At 40.9% G+C, this 20,496-nt stretch overlaps 1 protein-coding gene across 1 annotated transcript; it reads right to left on the bottom strand.

The window, feature by feature from the left end:
* Positions 1–1,838: 1,838 nt before the first annotated feature.
* Positions 1,839–18,665, bottom strand: sh3d21 (SH3 domain containing 21). Its single transcript, XM_080769121.1, has 17 exons — positions 18,472–18,665; positions 17,715–17,872; positions 17,527–17,584; positions 16,533–16,642; positions 15,934–16,024; positions 15,763–15,818; positions 15,628–15,676; positions 14,850–14,938; positions 13,860–13,958; positions 13,376–13,427; positions 8,419–8,469; positions 8,199–8,322; positions 6,633–6,789; positions 4,920–4,967; positions 3,779–3,960; positions 2,541–2,604; positions 1,839–2,390 (listed from the first exon to the last, which is right to left on the bottom strand). The coding sequence occupies exons 1-17, from the start codon at positions 18,473–18,475 to the stop codon at positions 2,358–2,360; spliced, it is 1,425 nt and encodes a 474-aa protein (XP_080625247.1). The 5' UTR covers positions 18,476–18,665; the 3' UTR covers positions 1,839–2,357.
* Between the last annotated feature and the right edge of the window lie 1,831 nt (positions 18,666–20,496).

The following is a 20,496-nucleotide window of genomic DNA, read 5'->3' as shown; positions in this document are numbered from 1 at the left end:
CAATCTAACTTTGCATTTCCACCTATTTTCTAAGACAGAAGCCAACTGCCTACCCCCCAGTTCTGTTCTCATTATTTCTAATTTTAGCTATTTCTTACAGCAATCTGACCTCTCACTTCCTACATCCTTCATTTTTTGGCTCTCTGCCCTCCCGAAAGTGCCAACCCACTTCTTTACATTCCTCCTCTGTACAGTGCTCTGTTGTCTGCTGTCCTCCCAACAAAGAATTACGGCTCATTCGCCCAATAAGTCAAAAATGACAGGTTGAACTTATATAATAATAATTTAAAGAGAATGCATTGTAAGCAACTGTGACCATCAATGTGATTGACAACCAGTTCAAATGTAAAAAGAAAAGTAAGTGAAATGCTCTCTTGTTTGCAGAGCCTTTGCGGTAAAGAATTATTTTTTAATGTAACTTTCAAAAAGTGCTGAATATGCTACAATGTCAACTGACTGTATTTACGGTATTTACTTTCATTTATTTCACCTCACTGCTGTCCAAGAGGAATTATGCCCTCCATAAGGCATAGTCCATGCAGTTTTTAAAAATAGCCTGTTCCCATGGCACTTTCAGAAGCCCCCTAACTCTAATGAGCTCCAGATGCTGACCAGATGTGCTCAACAGTGTGCAGCACTGCTAGGGCAAGACAGAATGTCACCAACCTTTGCACCAGCAAAGAAATCTATAGACAACATGTTTGGGAGAATGTAGGGTCCAACATTTCTAAAATAAAAAGGCTTCATGAAGGGCGGAATGTCTCATTAATTTCCTTCCCACATTCTCTATTTCCATCGAGGTGAGTCACTATGTTTTCAGTTTCATAATGAGTCATGTTTTTCCAGTGTCACAATCCTGTTTCTTTCTACTTCAGTTATTAAATCAGACTTTGGTACCTTCTTAGGCCGGGTGTGGGTTTAAATTGGGGTTTCAAAGATTGAAACAGTTTGTGCATTTTACAATACATTAATTAAAGTGAAGAAAACACATTTCCCCCTATTTGCAAGTTTTCCAAGTTGACTCCCCAACATTCTTCTGCGCTAGAGATTACTATCAGCCCAGCATGTAAAGTCAATGGCACACAGGTTGTTGCTCAACCATACACACAAGTGTAGACATAGAATGCCCCCTAGTGGATTAATGGAAAATTGCCAATTAGTCTAGTGCATTGGTTACCAAATCTTTTCATGTCAAGGACCCCCAAATAGACACTAACCAGTAAGACGCGCAAACGCGGGAAGCGAACGCAGCTCGTACATATTTGGGTTTTAGACGTATAGCTGCTTTGGGGACTCCTTATATGGTTATGGCTGAGTCATGGTGACGTAACAGCGGGACAGCTCCATATATGGGCACAAAAGCAGGACAGACAGACACACAGACATGATCTGCTAGGTCTCATGGTAAGTGCTCACTGCGTTCGCAATTAGCCCCGCGGACCCCCATTTGTAGAGATATGCCAGGGACCCTCATAAGAGAAGATTTTTAACGGCTCTAGTAGTGATTCTCAAGCATTTTAATTTCAAGGACCCCTCCAGTTTGACATGTCTACGGACCCCCCATTTAATGGCATTTCTATCTCTGAGACCCCAATTTATGTTGTTAAATCAATGTTATTTTAACCTATCCTAACGGGTCTGTTTGGTTCCATCTGTACACAGTTACAGACCCATAAGGGTCCATTTGATTCCAAACTATCATTTAGCTGGGGACCCCTGGAACTCCCTCAGGTACGCCTGGGGGTCCCCGGACCCCACTTTGAACCACTGGTCTAGTGAACTTGCAATAATACTTAACTTCAGCTATTAACATTGCAATTATAGGTCAAACCTCTTGATTAGAGCTCCTAAAATCATATTTATCTACCGGTATTTTATTTGTAAAAAATGACATAAAAATATTTCTGCCTATGTACAATTGCATATTATATATTATCCTTGAACCATGGTTCTTCATCATAAAATATCATGCCATAAAAATAAGAAAACACAAGCCCTTAAATAGAAGTACAAGACAAAATACAACCCACTTAACCCCAGTTATTGTGACCAGCATTCAAATAATGTACAACCATATAAGTATACAAGTTATTGAATGTAAAATGTCAATGATTACGTAGTTCCATCTTGTGCAAGATTAGCTCGGTGCTGTGTCCAGTTGTTTAAGTTGTCTATTGCAGACAGTCCTCGGTTCTGTGTCCACAGCAGGAGGGGTCACTGTCTGCCCCCCTCCCCCAGTTGCACTCATGTCAGGAAAATGTTCTTCATAGATTCAAGAGTTGTAGAGAAGCCTTCATTGCTGTTCCGCGGACCCAGCCAGCACCATCTCAGACAAGCAGCCACGGTGTCAGAAGGGATTAATGTTTCGTCCTCAGACTCGCTACCTCCTCCTATGCAGGAAGGAACATTTTTATTGATGGTTAAACTGCAGTCTCCCATCCTACATGCTTCTCGCATGCTTTGTTGTGGCAGATGAGGCAGGGCCCCAAAGCTGACGTTGGAAAATACAACAAACAAAATACCAAACACGCTTCACTGACCTGCAATGTCGTCCGTTTGTTTCTCTCCTCTCTCAGTTCTTCTTTCATTTCCTGCATGTCTCGTCTGAACGAAAACAACAACATAAACAGTCTGTTTTTAAGGCCATTATAGTCCAAGTTTTAAGTGTATTTCACATAAAAAACATTATTTCCCAAAATAGGAAGTCATTATGGAATGCTTCTGAAGTAGCTAATTATCATAACTTGCATTTAAACAACCACAGATTTACTGTATGGTGCGCATGCTGTAGTGATAATGATCATGAATGAAGTTATTTGGGGCTGTTTGCAGTGTTTCTCAACCTCAGTACCCTGCCCCCCTATCCAATATCCAGGCCCTGTCACAGCCCAGTGAGTCTGTGACATAATACTGACCAGGATACGAACATCATACTGGCCATGATACTACTGTGATTCTAACCAAATCATAGCAATGGGGGAAAATAAAATCAAGATTAAGATTGATTAATAATACATTTTAAACTCAACTGGCTCAAGATTCCAGTGGTCTCTCTTTGGAGAACAATGGCCCCATTTACATGCAGAGATTCATTCCTGTCATCAGAATAAAAATGCTCATTTAAACACCTCAATTGGAATAGAATATCCCATTCCGAATGAATATTCATTCCGGTCTGGAGGGGTGGTATATACCGTTTGAATTGGTATAGATCACCATATAAACACTTTATTCCGAATGCTACTGGGAGTTTGGAATACATATTTTACCCTTATAGTGCTTTATGCTCATGTCCAAGCAGGGGTGGCAGAAATGCGCTATTTTACCCATTCGAAAAATACAAATACACCAGTTTTTTTCCCCCCATAATAAAAGGAGCTATTTACAAACCCATCTGCGAATTACAGTGCCATTGCCAATTGCAGTGTATGGGTGTTGGATGCTGTGTTTTTTTTTAGTTCTGGGTTGTTTTGGGTGGAGTATGGTTGCAGGGACTGCGCTTCAAAATATATTTTGATTTGATTTGATCAGCTGTTAGTGTTTGTCGGTTATTCATTTCTTAAGGGATAACGGTTATGGGTCGGCCATCTCTATAGTACCGGTAGTTATAGTAGTTATAGTTATTTTCCGAATGAATGCTTTGGTCATGTAAACAATTGAGGAATAGGAATACTTGTATTCAGGTTCCATGTAAACAGTTGGGTATGAATCTCTGTTCGGCATGAATTAATTCATTCTGAATACATTTTGTGCATTAACTGAGGCCAATGCTACTCACTTGTGTTGTGTCTGAAGGAGCTCCAGAGCCATTCTCAGCTCCTTGATCTCAGCCTGCAGGCCATCCAAGGAAGCCTCTTCTTTCTGGGTGGTAGCTCTTCCGGGTAGCGCTGGTCTCGTAGGCGGAGAGGTCTTGGATGGATGCTCAGGTTTAGCGGGTGAAGGCGTGACATTTTCTGCGACCTAAAATGTATATTTAAAGGATAAAGACTGGTAATCATTTCTCAAGCTAAAATAATAATAGTTACATTTTGCAATAACCTGGTTCAGCAAACACAAATATATACACATTCAATATATTGAACACTTATTTAATTAATATGGTGATTATTATAATGGCCTATTCTGTAGACTTAAACATTGTGGGCATAATGGTGTTAAACTCATTCTAAAATAAAGTAAATAATATAGTAATTGTTACGGCCAGCCGTAATTAGGTTATTTTATATTTGGTATTATCTGTTGTTTCCTGTGTTCTGAGGTGGAGAGTTGATGAGAAGTGGAGGAGACCTGTGCTATCATGAGACTGATTACTGGAGAGTGCCTATTGGCTGCTGTGGGGAATTGCTCCTCTCCACAGATTGGCCGGCTCTGATGAGCCCTATGATACCAGCAGTGGATTGGGTGGTGGCCACACCCGATCTACTATAAAGCTCACTCACAAGCTACTCTTAATCAGAAGCTACTCTTAATCAGAGGACTGTCAGCTTCAAGGCAGCAGGGTCCCCCTGTCCGCTCACCAGAACCTGCGACCATTCTGTCCAGTTCTTTATTTGGGATATGTTTTGAGTTCTGTTTTTGATTTGTGTTTCTTATGTTTGTGCTTCACCTAACCCTAGACTAGGGGGCGTAACAGTAATACAAAAAAACTGCAAGCATTAGTAGACTATTTGGAGCCTTGACCATCTGGCCAACCTTCACAGAAGGTACATAATTGCATTATTTATCATTTCACATTAAGGTGTGGTGTTAACCTACAAGTAACGTGTAAAGCAGCTTTATCTTAGAAATCAAATTTAAAATGTTAATGTATGTTTTTACTGTTGCATTCCACAAAACTATCACCTAACCTAAGTTTTTCACAACAATAAATATCAATTATACTACAGTACTGAACAAAAGGAGAACAAAAGTACACAAACCTTTGCCGGTGATGAATCTGTCTCAGTCTGCTCGGTGACACTTGGACTCTGTAGATAAAAACACCAGCCGTGTCTTTAATGATGATCCTGTTACTTAAAGATGGAGTGCCACAATTTTTGTATTTTTCCAGCTTTTCATGTGTCTAAACTCACGCATACCTAATGAACTGGTGGGTGTGTCCACATAAAACCATAATTTTAACAAATACTGTACACTTTTTTGAAAAAATTATACCTCATATACACCTAACTACACCTGATGATCATGTTTAAGTGTGGAAAGAAATCACGGCACGCCATCTTTAAAGGATGACTTCACACAGTTTAATTCACATTCCAGGAAGATCCCGAGGCATGTAATCTAAGAAGGACCATGACGAGGAGGAGGACCCTGACACGGTGTGCTGCTGCCAGGCTGGATGTCAATCAGCATTGGTGAGTGGTTCCCAAACTTTTTCATGTCAAGGACCCCCAAATTGACACTCATTAGCCTGCGGACCCCCATTAGAAAATATACGCCAAGGACCCCCAAATTGACACTCATTAGCCTGCGGACCCCCATTAGAAAATATACACCAAGGACCCCCATAAGAGAAGATTTTTACGGCTCTAGCAGTGATTCTCAACCAGTTTCATTTCAAGGACCCCAGGTTTGACCTGAATGAAGCTACGGTCCACCATTTAATGGCATTTCTATCTCTGGGACACCAATGTATATTGAAAAATCGAAGTTAATTTAACTGGAACCAAATGTTAATTTAAATGTTAATTTAAATGGAACCAAAGGCTCCATTTGGTTCCTAATTATCATTTAGCTGGGGACCCCCTGGAACTCCCGGACACCTTGGAAACCACTGGTGTACTTTAAGTACATTTTGATTCTAATACTTTTGTACTTTCACTCAAGTATATTTTAAATTCTGGACTTACATTGCAGTATTGATACTTTTACTTAAGAAAAGCTTTTTGAGTACTACACGAGGCTGCAGTTTTACCCCTAGTCTCCCAAAGCATTAGCTGGGTTTGCCTGTCACTCCCGAAGTCTTTTCTGTACCTCATTCATGTCCAACTCAATCAACTGCATTGTGGAAGTGCAGGAAAAGCAGGTGGTTGAGTTGGTAAACCATTATGATAATGGTCGTTTATGATTGGATGAAAAGATTAGGCCCAAACAATAGTCATAGGCTTTACTGTAGATGTTATCACCAAAATTCTAAAACTGTAATATCTGGCCCCCCTCGTGACCCCCCCCCCCTTCCCCAGCACTCGTGGATAGGAGACAAACATAGAGGGTAGCTTTCACATTTTCATTGCTCAGAAAGTCACTGATAAAAAAACACGTAGGCCTACAGTATGTGATGGGTACCTACAACCGTTTCTTTCGGACCAAATGCTGAAAACGAAAAGCCTGCAGTCTCCGACGCTAAATGCTAACTTGCTCTGCCTGTGAGGCTCAACTGGTTGATTGACTTTTGCATTGCATTGCATGAATATGACATTGCAGGAACGGACAGACATGTATCAAGATATTGATATTGTAGTTTGCACCCCTACAGTAGCTGTATTGTTTTTAATATGTGTTGTGTTCTTGTGTTCATGTGTGGTGTGGGTTCACAGACAACAATCTGTACTCGGAATCACTGGACAAAATGTGGCATGTTCTAGTAGTGAGGTAATTTGTAATTTGTAATTTACATTATTTGTGTGACTTACTGCTGGTGTAACCAGACCAGACGGAGGTCTCCTCTGTGGAGGCTTGGCTCTGTTTGCTGTGGGATGGTTCAGCTTCTCTGTGTTCACATCCACTCCATCAAACTGGCCAGATTCATTCTCCTTTTTTGGTGAGACAGGCACAGCATCACCATTGGTTCTGAACAAAAAGAAAAACAGTCTCAGTCTCAGAATAGTGACATAGGCATTTCAAACAGAAAACGTTTTTAACTTCACCTAAAGTCACAATGAAGAAAACTAGCGCTACACTGGCCTCTACAGGTTAAAGGCGACATCAACGTATCACTTATAATCTGCTTTTACTAGAAGCTCTAGCTAACCTGTCTCCGCCAGATGGCGGCAGCAGTGAGTTCCTCCACTTGTAAACTCAATACTGCCGCAATCTGGCAGAGTCAGGTTAAGCTCTAGGCTAGGGCCTAGAGCGCCACGCCAATAACATAGTGTCATAGAGTTTTATATTAACTGTAGATTGTGCAATTGCATTAATGGTGAGGAATCCTCATCCTTTGCGTAACTTTTTTTTGGTGTAAAATGTGGAGTCATTTGACCTTGCGTGTGCTGTGAGACATGAGAACAAAGCTGTCTCGAACTCCATGGCAATCGTCTTGGATTAGTGTAGCTTGATAAGCACTTATAAATACCCATCATGTTTTTTAACCACCACAACACATTATGAAGCATTTAATACTTATAAGGCTAAGTAGATGCATTGTAATCTGCTTAGGACACTGTCTAAATACAGAACTTACAAGCACACATAATGCAACCTACTGTAACGTCAGGCATCAAAGCCTTGTACAGTTTAACCACTTGGCCCATCGGCAGCACCCCCTCTCATTATGTTTATTTAATCTCTCACAAATAAATAACCACCCCTGAGGCGAACACCTTGAAGACTGCAAATGACTCTTTAAGAAGTTGGAAAATGAGCCTCTCTTAAGCATATCCATTTGGAAAGAACTGTTAGAAAAGCATTTTCTCCACGAGCATAGTCCTAAAGACAGGGCGTTTTTTAGTTTTCTCATTTGTGTGAGTGTGTGTGTGTGTGTGTGTGTGTGTGTGTGTGTGTGTGTGTGTGTGTGTGACTGTGTGTGTTCAGGAAACAGGAAATGGGCTGCTCTCGTCTGTTTAAGCCTGATTTGACTCATCTTGAGGAGTTTCCACTGCTTTACTAAAGGTTGCCCATCCTGGCATTCACATTTAAGAGTGCCATGGAAACCTGCTGCACCAACCACAGCCTCACTCCCAGTGCCAGCAGACACACAAGAGGAAAGTGCTCTTGACATTTTCTACAGAGCTTCTGCCTTTATCATTATAGGGGTTAAATGAGTAACTAGAAAAGTCTCACTTTGAGTGCCCTATTTGTCGGTCTTGATTATGGAGACTTAAGCAAATACCCCAACAACAACAATAAAATAAAGGGGACTATATTATTATATTATTATTGTTATTATCTATTGTTTGATTTTGGCAGATTTGTAGTGCTGGTGCATGGCATTGGTGACTAATAACAATGACAGGGAAAATCTGAGTGATCTTGTCACTCACTTAGGCAGAACCTTATTTGGTTTGTCCTTTACTGGTGGAGGTGGGCCAGCCAGCTTGTTGATGGACGGTAGTTTGACCTTGGTTGGAGGATTGCTTCGCAGGTCCTTTCCCTCTGGTTTTTCGTCTGAAAAGCATGATTGACTATTACTATTATGAGGGATTTAGAGTAATAGTGCCATGAGGGATTTAGAGTAATATTGCCATAAAATGCCTCTATTACCTTTTGTTTTTGGTGGACCACCCTTTTCCATGGCAGAAGCGTCTGGCTTCACTGAAAAAGAGTTAACTGTATGAGAAACTATAACATAATATTGACTTTTGTTTTAATTATGTACTGCGACAATATTTTGTCTAGCGAGCATATTTTACAATTTGTGCGGCCTCTGACCGCAATGTTGTTGATTCAAATCCTTTAACTAACTGGGGGGAAAATTTGCATGATCTGTGAATGATCCTCCCTCAGTAAATCCTTTGCCATTGACCAAGGCACTAACGTGCAGCTTCTTGGTGACAAACAGAAAAACACTTTTTTGAGTGATTTGTGTGACTGCATGATTGTAAACTGCAAAAAATAGAACTTGAGACGAAGGGGAGTCCCCCAGGGGACTATACTAGGTCCCATCCTTTGTTTGCTGAGTCTACACCAAATATCTCCGGAAAGAGCTGATCTCGTGACGTGAGCTTGAGTTTGGCTATTTTCGTTGAATGTTTTTCCCAGGATAGGGTCACTATAGGATTCAAGTGGCTAATAAATAAAAGTAGGCCTATAACCCAAACAAATTGTGCATTACTCAGTCAGGATTGACTTAATTGTTAATTATGAATGTTGATACACTTTTTCCATTGACACCTAATAGTTGATATTACTACTCGCACATGAATCAATGTAGGCCTACAGCGCCTACTGTATTGTTTACTTCGATCTGACTTGTGCGAACAAAGCATGTTGTGTGCAGAAACAATACAGTTCCTTAAAGCCACATACCAAAACATCCTATTTTATAATTTGAGGAATTGTACATTTCCCCTTGTTTCACCCATTGTACGCATTATGGTCTAATGTGGTTCACTGAGAAGTGCTTACAATCCTTCAACGAATTCCAAACTGAGAACTGCAGCATGGGAATTGGTGAAAGCAATGATCTGCTCTTCAGTGGAGCGGACCAGGTCACAGCCGTATCCAATTGAATTGCAGCTAGCATTCCCGTGGGTCCCGCCAAGCTTTGTCTAGGACTAGGTCCCTGGTTAAACGGATAGGATGTACAATACATTGAGAGACATTGCCCACGACTTGTAGAAAACGAGAATAGATGGTTGAATTAGGAAACTTCACTGAAATCCAGCGCAGCGATAGTTCATTGAGACACGGAAGGCAGAAGATTTATAATCTAATCTCCCCTCCGTGCTCTATTCTGTTCCTTTAAATCAGCTGTCTCTCCATGTCAACTCCCCTCACTCTCATTCGCTGCCAGCTAACTCACTCACACCCACATTCAATTAGGTGTTCTTTTTAAGCAGTCACTACCATAAACATATAAAGGTAGACGTCCTTTCCGGCTCTGGAGCGTATGTGCTCAAGGGAGGGCAAAACTTTCCCGAGATTCCTTGCGAAGCACCGCGGAAGCATGAGCCTGCGTCACAGAGCGCATGTTCGGGTCTCATAAGTCCCGGAAATGATTGTGGCAGAGTGACGTAACGTGCCTTCCACACTTCCGGCGTACTTCCTTTCCCAGTGTACATTCTTCCGCCGCTCCTTCTACACACTCGCTCCAACGAACTGCAGCGGCCAATGAGGCATCCATTTTTTAAATATCTATGGTCACTACACTGTCCTCAGTCTTCATGCTAGCTGACTCCGTGTCTCTGTTGTTCAGATGTCAGCGTAACAATTCCTCCACCTCCTCCCTGTGGCAATAGTTCTGTAATGGATGATTCTGTGATTAGAAAGGTAATTTATGGATTGTACTATATGTGGTATTTAGTTATGTTATGGGTATCTGTGATTTAATGTGTTTTATGGATTGTATTATGATCCTCTATGTTTGTTCAGAATCGGTGGTATATGGAATCCATTGAAAGTTATATTGTTTATGTAATGACTTTATATTATGCTCTGCTCTGGGGTGAGTTGTTGATATCAGAGCTGTGTCTCGGTGCACAGATAATCTGAGATATCAAATGTGATATGATATCAGATGATATAATATCACATGAGCAGAGCCACACCGCCATACTAAATGCAAAAGCTTTGCAATAAATGGTTAATGGTCATTCTGACTTCAGCTGAAGTGTTTCACTGAACTGAGGTAATGGATGGAGCAATGAGCTATTTCAAATGGGCAAATCAGCTGGAGGACATTTGAGCAACCTGCCCACAAGCCTACTAGTTCAATACAAACACCAGTCTCATTGAAAGCATTACAACACAAGGTTTAGAACGGTACAAACTGACCATGTTCTAGTATAATCAACAAATAAAATAAAAGCAGCCTACCTTCTCTGATCAGAGCATTATGCAATAATCCTTTTCAAGAAAAACCAACCACACTGTGTGCACTGTAGCAATTACAGTGCTACTTCTTGGGTTGGCTGGGAAAGTCTCTGTGACAGAACTCGCCTCAGTCGGCCCCCCACCCCCTCTGCCCCTGGCTTCCTCCAAGACGTCTGAATGATGTCACATTACCAACCCCACCTCCAACCCCAGCCCCATTACACCATAGTCTGAAACTTCCTGTAACATTCTGTAACTCCTGAGTATCAGAGGAGTGGCAGAGCTGAGATTTCCTTCAGTCAGCCAATAATAGATGAAAAGCATGCTTTTGTACTATTATACTACTATTAGACATTATATATTGGATTGAATGTCAATATGTCAAATTGCCAATTGAGCTATAGCTAATTGAATGAAAATGTCTGCTGAAGTTGTGTTTAAGTCAACACATCCACTGACCTCAATTTTGGTGGAAACGAAAGATAAGATATCTAAGAAGTGAGGAAGAATGACGAACTGAAAGAACAGCCTGAGTGTAGGACCATGAACCACATCCTGTTGTGTTCTGTTCTGTGACTCTGACAGAGTGAAGCTCAAACCTTCACATCCTTTCGTCTAAGACAAGTGGTTCTTGAACTTGTCAATTTCAAGGACCCGCTTGGTATACATTATGCCACGAACCCCCAAAAAAACCCAATGGAACGCCTTCAAGGACATTTTTTTCATGCCTGTAAGGGCCCATTTGGTTGCTATTCCTAACTCTCAATCGTTTAGCTGGAGACCCTCTAGAACCCCCACAAGGACTCCTGGGGCTCCCCCAACCCCACAATGGTGGTCAAAGACCATCGAAATGATTCCATGTGTTTTCTCTCCCTCCAATCCATGTCCGTATTTTCTAAGTCTAAGAATGCAAATGCCTTATGTATCACGCCCCACTCCTCTGCCTTTGTATTTGAGCCGTGACTAATCTGATTGGTTGATTGAAACAGCCTTCTAGCCGTGGGTTAAACCAGCACCATTCACCACCTAATCAAAACAAATAATTCAGCTGCTCTGTTCTCCCAGAGCGCTAGCAAACTCGGTGGCTAGGCTAGCTAGTTTCTTGGGACATTTGTGGTCGTAGTGACTACATCTCGTTCCTGACCGCATCACTGTCGTGGCAATAATCACGTTAACCCACACCCTCTCGTGTAATATTGCTTAAATAAGCACCTTGAAGATCTACTCTGCATCTGGTTGCCTACTTTTGGGTCCTACTCCGTAACTCATTCCTGACATGTGTCACAGTGTACTGTTTATCACATTATTTGCATAAACAAAACACATTAAAATTAAAATATATTATAGACTTGCAAAGCATCTGCATTTTACCAGCTAACTCAAAACAAAGGCAAAGTACTACACTAACAGAGACTGCATGTTAAGTCAGTGTGTTCAAATGACAGTTTATGAGGGAAGGAAATTGCTTCATAACCTCTTATAACCAATCGACAACCTTCTCTTACTGTGATTTAACCACATTAACACTGGTGTCCCTATTTTTTAAACATTTTCGAATTTTCTATTTTGTCAAAGGCCCATGTGAATATCTATGGATTTATGTGATCAAAATGTATCAGTCACATTTGTTTTATTCCATTGCGATTATAGGATTAGCTCTGGTCCATACAGAGCTAGGCTATGATTGGCTTCAATATTTTTGCATGACGGGCCTGTTTTGAAAAAGAAAATACGACAAATCAACTTCCCCCAAATTTGAATCACATGTCGAGGGCAAATTTATGTGTCATTAAAGTAACGAAATGTCACTGTTCGTTGCCGTGACACTGTGGTCTACTCTTGTGAGTTTTGTTTTACAAAATATATACAACTGTAGGACTATAATCAAGGGTTGGGGGGCATTTTCATCAGAAACCAGTCATTTAGGTTTACTCTACTGTTACATAGGCTACATCCTGAGCTACTACAGATAAATGTGCTGCAAATGTGTAGCTTTAACCTGGCAGCAAGGCTAATGCCATATGAAGACATACCAGAGACACAGTCCAAAGTCCAAACCCACACCCATACTTTCACAAATGCTACACACTAATAATTCACAATTTGAGTGATGAAAAAGTATTTTCTTTAAATTAGGGTTGCATGAGGAATCATGTTGAAAAGTGTTCAAGTCATTCTTTAAATCTTTTCCAATACCACAGTATAATAATTTTCTAAATTTTCCCATTCAATAAATCTTGCAAGGGCATCGTGACATATTACAAATATACAATATTTGACACTGATCACCTCCCCTAAACCACACATGCCGTGTGGAACACCACTAAAACATGATCCTGCTAATAATTTCAGCCACTGAAACAACAGTCTAATCCTCCACACTGTGCCAGACTAAACAAGTACCACTACAGTATTAAGTTGTCTTCCCATTCAACTCAGCTAATCAAATGAAACCTAACATGCCAATCCTGTTCCTGGCCCGCATGTCATGATAGACGAAATTAGGCAAAACTTCGACGAAAATAACATATCGGTTATTTTTTGCTATTTGATGTATCAGTTTACTCTAGCGTTTAAGTGGTTAAAACCAATACCAATCCACTATACAGCACTTGTTCCTGTCACAGATCTTGGTGTGCTGCGCTGATCTGATCAATGCTGAAGAGTGAAGTTACTGTTCTCTTACCTGAGTGTCTCTCTGAGCTGCGGCGAGCAGGCGGCTGGCTCGTTGTCCCAGACTGGGGGAGGACAAGGAGCAACAGTCAGTTAGCACATTTTGGCAAATATGTGTCCCTGCCTGGTACTCCTGAGACATTGCTATGCTATACACACTCTTTCCACTCAGGAAGTTTTCAGTGAGTAACTCCAAAACAGAGGACATTGAAGACAACCCTGAGTCATAGCCCGTTATAGAAGCAATAACATGGGGAAAAAGCTAAACTTGCCCAAGGAGACGGGGAGGTCTTATGTCAGCCAACTACAGATAATGGGGCTTTGTGTTTTGACCTATTAAGTAAAAAAAAGTATAGCCAATATCAATTACTTTAAGACGTGTCCAAAGTCTCATGGCAGCTCAGTGCATTTACCAAACCCCAGTGGAATGTGGGGAAGTTCCAGCTTACAGGGATACGGACAGGCTGTTCCTGAGAACATCTATAGGGGCAACTCACTTGCAGATCCGTTGGTGGGATCACCATGACGAAGTTGTCAGGGAAGAAACCACGTCGCCCGTTGACCTCTCCCTCCCACCAGCCTTCATCTTCTGTTTCCTTCAGAAGAAGATTAAAACAAAATTAGAACCTCAAAGACTGCACTGCAATGTCCATTGGGAACTTAAATTGCTGTATACAGTAAGGGGTTATGAAAGGGTCAGAAAAAACATTGTTGCCTGGCCCAGAGTGATGAATATCATGTAATCTTAAAAAGGGGAAAGTATTTGTTTTCCCATGGTGCCATACTACAATATATATGAACTGGACAGGGACAGGGAGCATAGTCTGTTTTTGTAAGGCTTTGGTATATAATGTTGTGGATTGTGGCACAAGTTTTTCAAAACGTACTCACAGTCAAGTTACACAACACGTTTTGCTGGTTGAAATATATACAGTATGGTACCGGAATTTCATGACTTGTCACTAGTACTTTGATCACGCCTGTGTGATCTGGTCTAGGTGTGGTTTAGAGAACTCTAGACCGGATAATATAACAAAGAATACATTTTTGGTCCCCCCTACAGAGTTATGGTCCCCGCCTTGTTTGCTTTTTTGTCTCGCTAGTCGCTAAGAGGTGTAATAAAATATACCAAACTATCTATTCCAAGAAGTGGGACCCCCTCTAAAATGAGATGCTGCATCTCAAGGGGCTATCCTTTCAATAAATTCTGACCAAATAAAGTACTTGAAGAAACTTGTCGGATTCATATACGCCACATCAGGGATTTTATTGGGTAGGCCCTAAAATTATGATGCAGGGAATTATTTTGGGTAATTGTGATTCCGGTTTGGGGGTAGCCTGATCACTACAGTACAACATGACATTGTCATATCACCCGCTCCCGACCAGATCATAAAGCCGAAATGGTATGCCTCCCAGGCTACTTCTCAAGTATTCCACAGCATGACATCATAGTAGCTACGTATGAACATTATCAAGACCCAAACCTTTCTGATTATTGAAACAGTGTCTCCTTTTCTCAGAGTCAGCTCATCTTCTGTGCAGGCTGTGTAGTCAAACATGACTTGGCAACATTCTGACACTACAGTAGGAGGAAATGAATGGGAAAGAATTAAGACACATTTGAAATTACCCAATCGTAACAGAAATAAACGATTTCAACAATAATTACTAACATTATCATTATTACAATGGGAGTATGACCGTTGTGCACGTATGGAAGCCAGGAAGTATTCACGGCAGTGACTTATCACAAAGAGGGTGTGCTGAGAAAGATTGTAAAAATAAATATTCTGCTCCGCTCTATGATGTCAATCTTACCTAACTTAACTATTTGGGTCAGGTCCACACCCACTGAGCTATTTAGGTTAGGTGACAGGAATATCTGCCTGCCTCTGATGAGTCTCTATTGTGTAAACTAATTGCTAGTGCTGTCCTAAAAATACAGTAGAACCTCCTGTTAAAACAGTATACTGTAGAGTTCTTGAACATGGAAGGGATTTAATGCAGCAGTATTGAATTTGCTTCCTTGATTGCTTCTTTGACTCAATGATACTGGTACAAGGACGTCTTTGTGTACAGGTATAACTGGAAAGGTGTCTCAGTAGAGTGCAAATCTCTGCCAGGAGACATGCCATAATAATAGCCTAACCACATCATTTTATGCGTGCAAACGCACGCAGGCACGCACAGGCCAAAGCATGATGTACTGTAGCCTACTGGCGCAGATAATAAGAATGCAGAAACAGAATATTTTTAGCATACCATTGCAATTGTCTTTGTTCCTCACAATGGTTTCTTTTGGTTGCTTTGTCTGGACGAAAACAAAATATAATCATGTATACAGTATTATTCAATCAAATGACCACAGACAAACTACAACACGTCTGAATGCCATACCTCCTGTCTGAATACTGCATCTGCAAGTTTGGGTCTTGTCTTACCCTCATTGGTATCTGTTAATATAACAAACAGACAGTTAATAACCTAGTTGAGTTCTGTTTTATCAATTTATGTCCAGGTTCTTTACAAACAGGGACATTTATTAACTCTGTCTCAGAATTTACTCACCTTTTGGAGTGACAAATATTTCTTTGACGAAATTTGATGGAAATGCTCCCACTTTACCCCCTTTTATCCCCATCCACCATCCATCTTCAATCTATCCAAAATAAGAAAATAAACAGTGATGGTGAGATTACATGAGATGAAAACGTGTGCAATAATTTATATTTTTGCATGTCAATTGCATTTTTTTTTACTGATTTTCAACTAAATAGTAATGTTTTGCTCATGGACTTTTACCATTTAATCCCTTAGTTTAGGACTCTGCTGAAAATAAATGCCAGTAGGATAAGAATAACATTTGCAAAGTCGTAGGTTATTTCTGTTGCTTGATGGCACATGGGAAATCTTATGAACAAGTTGGACCACTTCTTGTGAATCACAGTGTAGCTGGAATGTGTTTGGGGAACACGCTTTGTCAGCCTGGCAGGCACATAAAAGTGTCAAGCAACCTAACCAAACAACACAATGTACATTATGGAACTCATGGAACTCCATTGCTGTCAGGCCGGGTTTGACTATATATGAACTGGTAGAAAGTATTGACCTGTCCTGTATATTGTAAACTGAGGTTAACAGTGTCAATGACGTGAGCAGCACTCTACCTCTCTCAGGATCTCAACAGTCTCTCCGACAACCAGCTCCAGTTCGTCGGGACTCGTGGCGCTGTAGGCAAACGCAACCTCACATTTCCTCTTCAGCTTCATCATCCTCGCTGTACAGACAAAGGCAAAGCATCACCAGTCACATACATTCACAGAAAAACACACAAAAAAACCCATTTGAAATCTTAATGTTGGATGAAAGATAACATTAACGCAGTACATTTAACCAGCTGGAAGGCAGCAGTAAGCTAGTCTCAACAGGAAAGCTCTCTAAGACAGCAAAGCACTGGAAGTTCCTTTATGTTTGTAGCACATCTAATCCCTCAAAGGGACCAGGGTTGTTTTTATCTGGTCCACATTGTAATTAAGCTTATTGTGGAAAGGATGTGGTCAAGAAAGATATATATTTACATTGAGCCTGTGATTGCTTGTTACACTGTCTGGCTGACAAAATGTATCCATCATGATGACCACAATTTTTTGGGATATTTCTCCTTTTTGTGTGCCATAAACAAGATTCATATTTGACAGACATCAGCAAAACATTTGCAGACATGTGCAAATAGCATTTGTGAAATACTAATTTGTTTCGGTTTACTTGGGAGCTACTGTACTAGATGGGTGGGTTGCAACATACAGTAAGAATGAGAGCCAGGAAAAAGTAAATAGAAATTTAGTATGAGATCACTGTGAGGCGCATTTGACACTATCTTGTGTGTTAAATCAGAACTACACAGCAAAACCGTGTTTAACTCTGAAAGTGTAAAAACAGACCTGTAAGTTTTACATTTTCAGAGTTAAATATAGGCTGAACTGGTACTGTGCATGATCAAACTAATGTTAAGAAGTATTTGCACATATCTTCATGGCCGACACTTGTATTGGGCTTCTGCTTTGCAACTAAAGGATTTTTCTTTTTAGTTGAAAATACATCATTAGCCTTAAGAAAGTTGTGGAACACCATAAACATTGCTGAGTTCGGAAAACAACATACATTTTCTTAAGCTCCTTGGTTCTGGGTTGTTGTCCCTTATCAAATACACTGGTACTTCCTGTGAAGAAAGCCAGGGTAATTAAGCATGTTTAGAGGTAGAATCACAGTCAACATACATACAATCACCTCCAAAACAAACCATTTTACGGCACACCAAGCTGGCAAGTTGAACAATGGGACAAACAGACCTTGACAAAGTTTGCAGGGAAGATGCCTCTCTTGCCCCTCAGCTCTCCCTCCAGCCATCCTTCCTCGCTAGCCCTGGTAACGTTCTTCACAATGTCCCCCGTCCTCACTGTCATCTCGTCTCTCATGGTGCCGTCAAAGTCCATCAGCACCAGCACCTCTGAGGCATTCATTCATACATGAGGCATTGCATCGTTTTACATCTCTTGCTTCTAAGTGCTGTTATCGCAATTAATTAATATGTAGTAATATGCTTCGATATCAGTTTTAACAGGTTGTGTGATGGTTTTTCTAGTGGAGAGATTTAAGTAGTTTAGAGCAGTAAGGGAGTTGATAGTCAAAGCCTAAACATTGTTGCCAGTGAAGGATAGTGTCTTGACTCCCTGCTTGTCTGAACATAGCTCTCGAAATACTCAAGACTCAACTTGACAGACTTAATGACACTGAGGTAATAATAAGACACAGTTAAGGGTATGTATGTACTACTCATTAATACATTAAGAAAGTAATAAGCACTCAGACAAAATATGGACTGGTACACTATAAGGTAGTAGTTACGGTGAGTATGTGGGGACAGATTGTTAAACTTATAGCCCAAATATAATCTTTGCAGATGCAAGGTCTATAACCTATATCCCTTGAACCTGGAAATTAGTATTCAAACCTGCAAACGTCCTTGCATAAATCTGACCCCAAAATTAAATAAACATTCCTTAAGAAGTGAGTTTCTGAAAGAATCACGTGGTGATATTGACTTACCCATGATTCCTTAATCTTTGTAAAACTATTCTCTGCTTCAGATCCTCCAAATCCTCTTCCTCACAGTGCAGACAAAGAGCTCTTAATTAAGGAGAACTGAAAGTACAGTACAACAACGTTGCCTAGACTAAGACTTCTTGATATGGCAGCCAAGGCCCTTCTTCCAACTCGTCAAACATTAACATTGAGCAACAATTCTTGCAGCCAGTCATGGCAAGTCACAAGCACGGAGTAGGATGGGTCAACGAGAAGGAGGCAGACACAGAGTAAGACGAGACGTGAGAGAAAACAGGTGAGACAGGTTTCAGAAGGAGAGAGAGCTCATGATATGGTTGAAGTGAACCAAAACATTCATACAGTATGTGTGCGTGCGTATGTGCGTGAATGGAAGGCTAGAGTTCCACAAAGGGTTAATCCTGCCCTGCCCTACACAAAGCCAAAGTGCAGTAACTATGCAAATAATTTAACTGATAAAAGGGTTTAAAAGCATTTCAATTGGTCAGCCAATTGGGTTATCAACATATAAGTGAAGTGTTATTGTCGCCTCGGCCGGGACCGATTGGAATAGTAAGAGAGTGGTGACACAGACACACTTTGATCTCGCCGCAAAGCAGGTGCCTATGGGGCCGGGCTATAGTTCCAAACATTAGAACTATCCCATTGAGATGGGAATGATCACTTCCGCATCCCATTGTTACAATGGGAGTCAACGCTAGTGTCGCCACTCTCTTTACTCTGGGCCGGGAGGCAAACCTATAGCTGGCTGTCATTTTTCATACAGTAGCTTTCGACAATAGAAGAAAAAGATGAAAATCATGAAAAACTTATTTTTCATGGTGTTCTATCATTTAAAAAGAAAAGATGAAAACCATGAAAAACGACATATAAATGACATATAAATGGCATCTGTTCTTAAGGTAATTGTTTATCCCCCAAAATCACAATTTGACCATTGGGATACACAAATATGTCAGTTTGTCCAAAAACATATACTGTAGTTACTTCAATTTCGCTTTGTAGAACAAATTGGTGTAACCTATACACTGTCAAATATTTCTGAGAAGTAAACATTTAATATAATAGTACACTGACTAAAGCAACTGACCTCTGGAACAGCTTCAGGAGTATTTATGTTATCTACTATAACAATCATAACATCTATCTAGTAGTATACTCTTTCTTTGTTTTAGTATCATCAAGATACTAAAGAGACAGCTCTTTATCTGACCTAATCAATCAACAGACTATACTGTCTGTCACTGTGTGTCTTGTATTTTAAAGTATTTTATTGAATTTCCACAGGTTTTTACAAAGTATCACAATACAATAAGACAAAAGTCAAGGCTTGGCATTACATCACATCAGATCAGGGCTAAATGTCGTCAAATGAATACATTTAAAATTCATCAAAGTTATATCGTGAAAGAGGCTAGACTCAACTGACCATGTGACTTTTTCCATATCTCTTATGCTGAGTAATTCTACTAATGAGGATACTGACATCAGTAGAATGTCAGTATCATTTTTTGTTTATTGTTTCCGTCAGTCAGTCATAGTCGGTCAGTCAGTCAGTCAGCGCTTCTTTAGGGGCAGAGCGCAGGCCCAACATGACCCACCGCAGACGGTGTCTGTGAGTGTGGTCCAGAGAGAGCAGCCTTCATGGAACGGTGAAAACACTCGCATCCCGTTTGCCTTCGGGTTGTGCGCTGTGGTACGATGGAGTTTCACTCCCAGTGCTCCACAGCTCGGAAGGAAGTGAATTGGCTGCCCCAGTCTGAAGTCAGGTCCAATGACGTACCAAACCGGGTCACCCAGCCGGAGATGAACGCCCGGGCCACCTCTGCAGCTGTGGTGGACCTGAGGGGAATGACCTCCGGCCACCTGGTGGTCCTGTCCACCATAGTGAGGTGAATGAAACCCTGAGACGAGGGAGGTGGGCCTACCAGGTCCACGTGGACATGGTCAAACCGCCTCTCAGGAATGAGAAACGGCTTCAAGGGGGCCTTAGTGTGACGATGCAACTTG

The sequence above is a fragment of the Protomyctophum bolini genome (genome assembly GCF_963924005.1).
Source record: "Protomyctophum bolini genome assembly, chromosome: 7".
NCBI classification, from domain to species: Eukaryota; Metazoa; Chordata; class Actinopteri; order Myctophiformes; family Myctophidae; genus Protomyctophum; species Protomyctophum bolini.
Note: the sequence above shows the minus strand (reverse complement) of the source record. Positions and strands in the feature narration are given on the sequence as shown.